The 10,834-nt window shown below is 42.9% G+C and overlaps 1 protein-coding gene across 3 annotated transcripts; it reads left to right on the forward strand.

Moving 5' to 3' along the window:
- Positions 1–470: 470 nt before the first annotated feature.
- LOC115622167 lies at positions 471–9,045 on the forward strand. Of its 3 annotated transcripts, XM_030516040.1 has the most exons (9): positions 471–936; positions 1,322–1,410; positions 1,481–2,164; positions 3,028–5,541; positions 5,614–5,725; positions 6,482–6,600; positions 6,674–6,890; positions 7,027–8,477; positions 8,543–9,045. In XM_030516040.1, exons 2-9 carry the CDS (start codon positions 1,330–1,332, stop codon positions 8,921–8,923), a joined length of 5,559 nt encoding a protein of 1,852 aa, XP_030371900.1. In that variant the 5' UTR covers positions 471–936; positions 1,322–1,329; the 3' UTR covers positions 8,924–9,045. The 3 variants fall into 3 exon arrangements, with proteins under 3 accessions (XP_030371900.1, XP_030371899.1, XP_030371902.1); XM_030516039.1 differs by having other exon boundaries at positions 471–1,410; XM_030516042.1 differs by lacking the exons at positions 471–936; positions 1,322–1,410; positions 1,481–2,164; positions 3,028–5,541; positions 5,614–5,725 and adding an exon at positions 6,177–6,304.
- Positions 9,046–10,834: the final 1,789 nt, after the last annotated feature.

Here is a 10,834-nt window from a genome sequence, read left to right on the forward strand (position 1 = left end):
AAACAAATTGGTAGTGACGTCATAAGCCCAGCGTTGCCAGCTTTTACGCTATCAACGGGTTTAAAGAATTTCCTAACGTACTTGCAGCACACAAAAATATTTACGCGTGCATATGATTGTTTTATGCCAGCGTTTTTTGAACCTATATTATTTATTTAATTACGACCATTAATACTTAAAAATACTTGTTTAATTTGACAAAAAATATGATTAATGGTTTGCAGTTGGCAGGCCAACCCAACGGTCTAGTAAAGTGGTAATGCGCATTTAATTATTGTTTTGATAAGTTGGCAGGTCTATGGGTCTCTGCTGTTCTGCTGCTGCTGCTTCCTCTTCAAAATATTCCTTTCGCGCTCCACACAACTGTGCTTAAACTCGCGATTAAAGACGAATTTAATTAATTAATTACGCGATAATATAATTAAAGACACCATGTGCAAGATGTGGCAAATGAAAGCAAATTCGTGTCGTGCTATATTAATGCACTTATTGCTGAAAATTGACGAAACTCCAGTGATAAGTGACCTGCAAGTATTTAGTGGTACCTCAATTATGTCGAAACGCACTACATGCCAAACAGAGGTACCACTATACATTAGACGTAAACGCACAAAACGCAGGCCGCGATAAAAGTGTGCAACAAAACGTAACTGAAAGTGTTGTTTATAAACACGGCCCATCTCGCCGATAGGTGGTGCCTTCATGAAATTTTGGCATTGCCAGCTGTAAGAAACGCTGTGCCGTCGTCTTCAGTGTCGTCGCCATATTTAATTCTGTGCTGCAAGAAAGCAATTTTTCGTAAAACGCAGCCATTATTTGATGACATTCAATTAATAATAAAAAGGAACAAAATGGTGTGAGAAAACATATACCAAGTGTGTGTTACATTTGCAGTGGCATATAAGAAACTTTTTGCCCACAGCTCAACAGTATAAGGTTTGTTATACCCCAGTGTGCGACTCGAAATTGTATAATGGAAATTGTTGGACTCAATGGTGGTGTCTTTCCTATATGTGTATATGCGAATATAATGCGAGCGTGTGAGCGGTGCTGCTGCCTGCGTGTATTGCTATTTTAGAATCGAACCTGGACACTGCAGTATGAAATTTAGTTTAATAGCAAGAATGCAAATAATGCCTGATCCTTTATCGATTCAATTTCTAAATTCATATGTATGTATAAATCATATGTACGTATGTATATAAATCTATACATATACATATGTAGAAAAGAATATAAAAGTGTATTTGTGCAGCGGCCTTGGCATTCATGCCAACACATGTGTCCAGTCAAAACTCAATTATCATCCGTAATATTGCAGTACATAATATGGAGCAATATATAGGACCTATCGAGGACGCCGTTTATTCGGACTTGAAAGTCGTCCAATTGCAGGGAGATGAAGTTAGCGTAAGTACAACCCCATTCCACAGCCCGCATATATTTTTTGTTTTACACGCCTATAAATCGATTCATACAGCCGCTTGTTCTGCCGGACGATCAACAATTGGTGTTCCAAGATAATCAGCAGGTTGTCTACCAGACCGCTGCGCCAGTGCAATATCAGCAGCCGCAGCAGACCAGCGCACCGGCCCATTACATTATTGGGGCCGACGAATTGGCTCAGCAGCAGGCACAACAGCAACAACAACAAGTAGTCCTGCATCCAACACTAGCCGAGCAACATCATCACCAGCAGCAGGTTCACTATCAGCAACAACAACAGCAGCAGCAGCAGGATGCACAACAAATGCATTTGGAACAGCAGCATCAGCAGCAGCAACAACAATACGTGCAGCAACAACAACAAGCGCCAGCCATTCAGCACACACATCAAATCTACTACACCTCGGAGCAAGTGTTGCAGCCAAACACGATTGTACAGCACGCATCTATGCAGCAGCAGCTCCAGCAGAAGAAACAGCAGCAGCAACAGTATCAGCAACACGCTCAGACCACGTACCAACAGCAAACGGCGCAACTGGTCCAGACCAGCCAACTACAACAGTCGCCACAGCATCAGCCACAACAACACACTCTCCTCCAACAGACTCCGCCACAGGCGCAGCAACAAACGCTGCAGCTACAAACGCCGACGGGTCAGCAGCAATCCCCCATTGTGTATCGCATGACCACAACGCCACATCAGCAACGACAAATCAGCGTAAGTACTAAAGAGTCTTTTTATACATTATTCGCAATTGAGAAGGAATTTGCTTAGGTATGTACAGCCCCAGTAGTTTCCATCTTAATAGTGCGCTCTTTTGGAATTACTTAAAATTATTTTCACTTACCTTTTAACTTGAAAGAAACATTGAAATCAAAAGTATATCGTAATTAAATGAAAAATGCTTTGTTTAGTGGCAACTATATAAACATGTCCGTTATATATATTCCTTTATGTCTTTTATTTCAATTTAGAACTGAAAGTTCTTAACTTTTTGGCATATAATTTTATAATTAGGATATATAAAATTCTATAGTTTTTTTTGTCACCTAAAGTACCATTTAGTCAGTTCATTAATTCATTTTGTGAGTCAGTCGGCTGCCTGAGTTTATTCAACATCGGGAATGTACTCGTAAATAGAGTTTATAATCAAAAAAGCAGTGGTTGCTATATCTATTTCAAAACATATAGTTGGATCTCATAGGTATAAGTATATTTAATTGCCTTATTGAATTTGACAGACTTATCTTTGTTGGAACAATCGTTGCAGACGTAACAATCAATTTGTTATTATTGTAGATATCACAGCAAGATTATATGTTGTTACGATTCCAATAACAAATTGTAATCAATAGAAAATTAAAAAGGTGTATCAAATACACATTTACCTTATACCTACTACATATGTATATGAAAACTGAATATAAAGCTAGAATTAACTTTTTGGTCAGATTGAAGGTTAATCGTTAATCTCTCGATTCCGACAGACAGCACCCAGTCTTATTTTGCCACTCCTTGCTATGCGTGAAATATTTTTAATATCTTTAATCCTTCAATATGTCCTTCCAATCCATTTGCAGATGTTAAATAACACCCACGTAATTGTTCAGTCGCCTGGGCAGCAAGTACTGATACAGACACCCCAGCATCAGGAGCTAATCATGCGACAGGCTACGCTGCCCCAGCAGGGCATTAACATACACACCTACAATGCGAATCGGGTGGTTTACACCACCTCGGCCCAGCAGCAACACACACTCCTGCAGAGTCCGCAGCACGTTCAACAACAGCAGCAGCAGCAACAACAGCAATTGCAACTGCAATCATCGCCACTGCACACGCAAACGGCACATCTGGTGCAGGCGAGGGTGGTGCAACCGCCGCAGGGCAATGTCATCTATCAGCAGGTGCAGATGCAGAAATCAACCTTAACCCAATCCCCTCAACAACAGCAACAGCAGCAGCAACAACAACAGCAGCAGCAGGTACAGTTGCATCAACAACAGCAACAACAACAACAGCAGCAGCAGCAACATCAACAGACAACCACTCAGCTGGTCACTACAAGTGCCACCGGCACGCAAGTGGTGCGTGCAGTTTTTCGCCCAAAGGTGCCACGTGGTGCTGGCACCATGACCAACAGCAGTCGCCCGCCCAGCCTGATCGCCACCCGACCAACTTTAACACCCGCCGGTGGTGCAGTGGTGCGACAAGTGCGTCCGCGTGGTGGCCTGCATGCGATCGGCGGTGCTGCAATGCGAAACATTCGTCCGGGCGCTGGCATACGCGCCACTCGACCCACAACCGCGCAATTGCTGGTGCAGACCAATGTCGGCGATGGCCAGACCATGCAGATCGTCACCCCTGGCCAGGCGACGCACGTGATGCAGCCCAAGCAATTGACAATCACAAATCTGGGGCAGCAGGCTGTGACTGGACAAACACAGCGTCTGTATCGAACTCAAATTGTAAATGAGACTGCGACAGCCACGACGTCATTGACGCAACAGCAACACCAACAGCAGCAACAGCAACAAATGCATATGATGCGACAACCCATACGTTATCGCGCCATTAGTGGCTCTCCAGCATCGGTGGTTAACAATAGCGCGGGCAACACCACCACCACAACAACAACCAGCAATAGCAGCAGCAACAGCAGCAGCATGGGTCTTGATCTGGAGGAGCGCATACCGGGCGCTGTGGTCAAGAAGGAGCAGCAGAAGCCAGCAGTTGTTGGTGCCGCTGGAAACGCCACCGGCAACACAAACACCATACCCATGCAGTTAGGCACTGGCACCACCACGCTAACCAGCTATAGCAGCTCCAGTGCCAGCGAAGAGGAGCAGCATGGCATGCGTCCCGCAAATGCCAACACCATGACTGTGGCCGAGTATAAAAAACGCCAGCCGGCAAATGCTGCTCCATCGACCCTGACCGTGATGCGCCAAGTGGGTGGCAGTGGTGGTGGAGGTGGGGTCATACCAACACGTCCTGCCAATTGCGCTGCCAAAATGCCATTGACTAGTGCGGCAGCTCTCGCTGGCCAGGCACCTGGAGGCACACGACTCGTCCAACAGCCACAATCTCAGCGCACAGTCCATTTGACACAGACGACAAACGCCGCGACGACGACAGCAGCGCCACCGCAACCACAGCTATCCTCAGTTCAGCAGACATCGCACAACAACTACGAAATTCATTCCCAGCATGTGCTCAACAATCGTGCTGGCTTGGCCATTGCGGATCGGGATCGGAACAGTGCTAAAATGCTGGTAATACTTGCCTCCGGCGAGCAACGTCTCATTACGTTCACATTACCGCGAGAATCTTGCACGGTACAGGATCTGCTGGAGCAGGTCAGTGTACAGTTCGATGACAATACAACCATCCAGTGTGTGGAGCATAGAGGCGCGAATGTGGACTTTGTGGTCACAGTTGGTTTTTCAGTCAACGAGTCGGCGAGCGAACTCATCTCACGGGCCGAGGAAAGTCTACAGATGACGCGCACCCAGGAGAGCGGCGGCTCAACGGCTGCTCAGACCCAGACTCCGGCAGCAACAGCTGCCTCTGCCGCTTATAGTCAGGCCACAGCAGCAGCGGAGCAAGCGAAACGCGAGGCAGCCACAACCGCCAATGCTGGTAATGCACAGGCAGCTGCCGCAGATGCTGGCACAACGTCGGAGGAGCAGCCGCCCCGGAAAATCATTGCCGGTTTCTATGCCGTGTGCCATCTCTGCGGCTTCACCGGCGACGATCATGCCAAGTGTGAGCGTTGCAAGCGTGTCTTCCATGAGCCGCCAAAACGCAAATCCTACGTGCCTAAGAGTGGAAATCCTGCGACCGCAACAGCGACAGTACCAGCAGTGGCAACGGGTGAGACGCCGTATAAGAAAGGCAACGCTCTGCCAACAGTAGCACGAATGGGAAAACAGATCGGTGTAGGCGGCTTTGCAACCGCTACCCGTGGACGCGGTATGGCTATACGTGGACGCACACGCAGCGGACGACGTGTGGCCGAAGCCGAGCCTGTAGTGCTGCTGAGCAGCGAGGATGAGGCAGATGTCGATGACGGCAACTCCGCAGGCGACAATGTCAGTATAGCCGTCGATCACCAATTTATCGCATACGTATTTCAATTTGGTGTATTCTTTCCCATTCTTTAGCTGTCGACTGGAAACGATGCTAATAATGCAAATGGCAGTGCGCCGAACATACCAGCTGCCTTTGCTTTTGACCCAACCGTGGCGGACGCTGACGAGGAAGCGCTATATAAAGGTGAGTTATTTACACTGGGCGGACAAAAAGGTTGATTTGTTATTGATTTTGTCGAACAGCTGCTTACAAACCCTCCAAACAAAATACGGCCACACTATTTTTTATAAAGGTTCAGAGTTTATTATTAGAATGACCAGCGCCCTTTTAGATAGATTCTATTTAATACTTTTTACTTTTTGTGCTTTCAAACGGCTGTTTTATTTTGTTTACTTTTTAAGATGGCCGTTCCGTTTAAGTTAGTTGCCGGAATACCACCAGTGTGCAAATCTTGTTGTCCCATTCCTTCCAAATTAAACATGCTTTGTTATATTTCCTTCCAATTTAATGCTGGCAATGATACAGTTAGTTCATGTCATCGTTCAGCCGCCAGAGGGCGTTGCTACGACACGCCATTTTGCTGCTGTCAAAAAAAGAGGAAAACACAAAACAAGCGTGAAGAAACGCATCGCTAAGAATTCATTTTACAGAATTTAGTTATATTTAATTTTTCACAGTTAGCAATTTTAATGTGGTCATTTATTATGTATTGAACAATAACTACTATTATTATTAGTAATTTATAAAAAATGAATGACGACGGTATGTAATTAGAAATAGAAAAACGCGTGGGTATGTATGCATGTGTGCTTGACTGGTTATGTTTGTGTCTGTATTCGTAAAAGATGCAGAAATGTGACTGCGGTGTTTTTCTTTTTTTTTTTTCTCATGTTGACAATGCATACTCAAATTAAAATCATTGATGATTACTTTTTGCAGATTTTGTGCGTGGGGATGTTACCGATCTTTCGCACGCCGACAATGACGATTCGTTTAGCATATCAGTGGCTTGTACATGCATGCGTGTTCTGCCACATCGATTCGATCAAATGGGGCCGGTAAGCAAGCAATAAATGAATAAATTTGAGCCATTTTCTCAGATCTAAATATGTTTGTAATGTCATCATTCAGGTAATATTTACATCGAAGGGTGTGCGCATTTCTGGGGTCCTGCCGGGCAAGGACGAGAAATTTGTGTTGAACATTTACAAGCACGAGGTGATAAAAGTAATCGCTCATTTCGCCAGCAATGATCAGGCACAGCCACTGTTAACTTTATATGTGCTGAGGAAATGTGCACAGTACGTGAAGAGCTCATTGAACTTGCCCGAGGAGCAACTAAGCGACCGTAAGTTGAGTCTCGTTATTTTGAAGAAAACATGATTTAATGAACCTTAAATTGGACTGCTTTTAAAGCATTCACTACAAGTATTGTAAATATAGTATAATTTATAGAAATGGTTGCTTTCGCTCTTCTATTGCAGAATTCGAATTTAAATCCAATGGCAGTACGCAACACAATCGCCGGCTTATTCTGCTCTTCGATGCGATACCATTTGCAGCTCGCGAAACCATTAAGGCCATGTTCTCCTGTCTAGATGAAATCCAGTCAGCGGACGCTGCAGAAATTTTCCAACGTATTGGCGACATGGATCGCAAGTCGGCAGAGGTGCCATCAAAGCAGTTACCGCCACGTCAGCTACGTCCCGATGAGCAGGTAAATCTGCTTATGTATCCCCCTAAGGGTGCGGGTGGACTGAGTATCCGTATGGAGGACTATGTGTGTCTGACGAAGGAGTCTTATTTAAATGACATCATCATTGATTTTTATCTGCTGTGGTTGCGTAACACACAAATTTCTGAGGCCCAACGGGAACGCACACATATATTTAGCACCTTTTTCTATAAGAGATTGACGACGCTAACAAGACCGACGGATATGAAGCAGACAGCGGCACAAAAACGTCACGCCCGCGTACAGAAATGGACAAAGGGCGTGGATTTATTCGAGAAGGATTACATTATAGTGCCCATCAATGAGCAAAGCCATTGGTTTCTGGCTATCATATGCTTTCCCTGCCTTACCGGGCCAGTGACCTTTGATACGAATGTGCCCGTCGAACCCCAGCAATTAAAGCGCACGCGTGGCAAAAAGGTGGCCATGCAGATTGGTAGTACGACAATAACACCGCTGGTAAAACGGGAATCCACTGGCATGCCAGCGCTGCCTGCTGAAATTTGTCGGATAGGCGACGATGAGAGCGAGCGTGATGAGGCTGAGGGGGATGAGAGCGACTTGGCATCGGAGGACAGTGAGAACTCCAACCTTACAACTCCTCCATCAACAAGCACACCATCAGCGGCATCTAAGGAGACGACGCCGACAATGGCGACGTCGACACCAGCACGTGTTAACGCCGGTGGAGGCGATGTGCCTGCGGTGAAGCAACCACTAATTCTAATATTCGATTCACTGGCAGGGGCGTCCCGCAGTCGTGTGGTTGCTACATTACGGGACTATCTGACCTGTGAGTATAAGGTTAAGAAGCCTGATGCACCGCATCGTGTCTTCAACAAGGACAATATGCCTGGTCATTGTGTGAAAGTGCCACAACAAAATAATTTCACCGATTGTGGCCTCTATCTGCTACAATATGTGGAACAGTTTTTCAAGGAGCCCATACGGGATTACAGGCTGCCCATTAAGCAGCTGAACAATTGGTTTGATTTGCTCACAGTAACCAAGAAGCGTGAGGATATTGCTTTGCTAATCCAACAGTTGATGGACGACAACAACACACAGCGCCGTCTTATATTGCCAGTCATCGAGTTTCCCACACTCAATGGTCAGCTAGTCGAATATCCCGAGGAGGCGGAAAGTGCAGAGTTCGAAGAGGAAGAGGGCCATGAGGATGAGGATCATACTAGTGATATGGTATGTGCAGTTAGTAATTAAAATGCTCCAAATTCGTACGATTATTAATATTTCCTCCTGCACAGCATGATGAGAATAACGCTCCCACCGACATGGAAGTAGATCCCACTGCCGAGGAGCTGCAACAGGCCAAGACAAATGCTGTGCGCAATCTCTCAACAGCAATTGCAACCACAGGATCATCTGGATCATCTACTGCAACCACTAGCCTTACGACAACAGTAACGACGTCCTCAACTCGAAGAATTGTCCTAAAACGTCGCGTTCCTATTAATACTGCTGTGACGACGAGCGGCAGCAATGGCAGCATTGGAGCCATCTGCGCGGGCAATGGAGAGTCTCCGACGGTCTGCTCTTCGCCAGGATTGACCTCCACTGTTCGATTATCAGCCGCGAATCCAAGTGTCGGCCAAGGCAGTTTAAAAATACGTAAAATCGAGCCGTAGTAGACAATGTTAAGATATGGATCTGATAATGATGACCGGTGCATGCGCCAGTTTCAAAAAATGTGTAAATATTAAGGTAAATGATAAGCTGAAATTTATAAATATATATGCGAGTATACATACATGTGCATACATATTGATTTGGCAAGTTTAAAGCTATGATATGAAGTTTTGATAAACATAATTCCAAAATAAACATGCATATGAAATTTTCAAAATATTTTATTAAATTTGTGGACTTAAAGTATAAACTCGATGGATCGTTTCTTTATTGTAAAAATTGTTTTATCTAAACCTTGTGTTGAATTATATTCCTTCTAACGAAAGATGGCAATTTTGGTTTTACATTCGATTTGGTTAGCAAGGCTGAAAACATTTCAATGTCATTGTATGGAAAAGGTTATGATTTGAAAAATATTCGATGGCTTTTTTGGTGTGCTTAAGTCGGAAATAGTGGGTCTTATCAAGGTGAGTATAACATTTTGTAGAGCCTAATAGTATTGCCTGAAAGTAAATTTCTTTTAAAAATGCTTCTCTTATGCTTGTTTGTTTTCAGCCATGATTTTAAATTCCTAATAGTTAGAATTGTAAAAAAATCGGTTCACATCCGCGCTAGTTTATGTGTAGTATAAAACAAATAAGATCTTAATTTAATCTTATATCCTCTAGGGATATATTTGGAACTACTTAGTTTTTATTTGTATATATTTATAGTTGGTTTTGAGAATTGTTGCGATTTTTTGTTGGATTTAATATGAAATATTGCTTAATGCTGTGCCTATTAAGAGTGGGAAGTCGAGAATATTGTGTTAAACGGATAAAACCGCAATATATATTTCATTTATAATTAATTAACATCCAACAACCCGCCTTTCAAGTTTAAATGAGTTACTGGCTGCGTCAATGAACTTAGGTTGTACAATGTATGACAATCTTAAATTTTCTCAATTATACTAAATATGGAAACATGGTAAATACATATTTGATGTATCTTAGTTTCTGTAAATTACGAATTTTTGGAGCTCAAATGGAATGAAAGGTCCAGTTAATTCGATTCTCTTTCTGATAAAGGCGTTTTATTTGTTCATGCAATGCCAAGTCACTGTATTTCTTGATGTTAAGGTTATTTATATTTACAAGTAAATAAATTACATTTCTTCAATTAAATAAGTATTCTTATCTTAAAGATTTTGTAGATTTTGGCTTGTAGCTAAGCGGATATAATATTATACAAATGTATTGTAATTTTATTTCTAGTATATAATATTATACAAATGTATTGTAATTTTATTTCTAGTATATAATATTATACAAATATAATATATACAAATGTATTGTAATTTTATTTCTATCACATGTGTCTTTTATTGGAGATCTTATTTATGTATAAGTATTTATAAATTCTACTTAACCATCTCCACTCGCATTTCCGATGCATATCCACACTTTTAATTGCAGGGTGGGGGTAGAGAACTACATGCATACATAAGTATGTACATACTCGTACATACATATGTAAATAAAAATCCATATGTACAGATGTATGTAAACATAAATGTATGTATAATCAGATCAATTTAAAATTTAAATTATTGCATAATGTTTGTAAGTTGCATTTTTATTGCAGTGAAAATGCAAAAGTTACATTCATTTAGTTTGTATGCGTGCTTTTTGTTTATATTTTTCTAATGCGCGGCAAAAGAAGGCACGTTCTTGTCAGGCGTTCTCCCCCCGCTCCACATCCCTATGTCTAAACCAGTTTGTATTTGTGCATGCATGCCATGTATGCTAGAACCACCATGTATATGTAATATACATGGTGAGACTTCGTTGGCCCATAGGCTGTGCAATAAATTGTGTTGCAACTTGGAGGTGAAGTTTACATTGCCAATGGCTAAGAGTTGTAACTCA

The sequence above is a fragment of the Scaptodrosophila lebanonensis genome, unplaced genomic scaffold, assembly GCF_003285725.1.
Source record: "Scaptodrosophila lebanonensis strain 11010-0011.00,11010-0021.00 unplaced genomic scaffold, SlebRS2 tig00000043-arrow-pilon, whole genome shotgun sequence".
NCBI classification, from domain to species: domain Eukaryota; kingdom Metazoa; phylum Arthropoda; class Insecta; order Diptera; family Drosophilidae; genus Scaptodrosophila; species Scaptodrosophila lebanonensis.

What these genes read in the sequence shown, in the direction of transcription:
- LOC115622167 (XM_030516039.1), top strand. Translation starts at nt 1,270, where the DNA reads ATGCCAACACATGTGTCCAGTCAAAACTCAATTATCATCCGTAATATT. An exon ending in GATTCGATCAAATGGGGCCG is followed by an intron (nt 6,601 to 6,673) that starts GTAAGCAAGCAA and finishes GTCATCATTCAG; the next exon opens with GTAATATTTACATCGAAGGG. An exon ending in CGAGGAGCAACTAAGCGACC is followed by an intron (nt 6,891 to 7,026) that starts GTAAGTTGAGTC and finishes CTTCTATTGCAG; the next exon opens with AATTCGAATTTAAATCCAAT.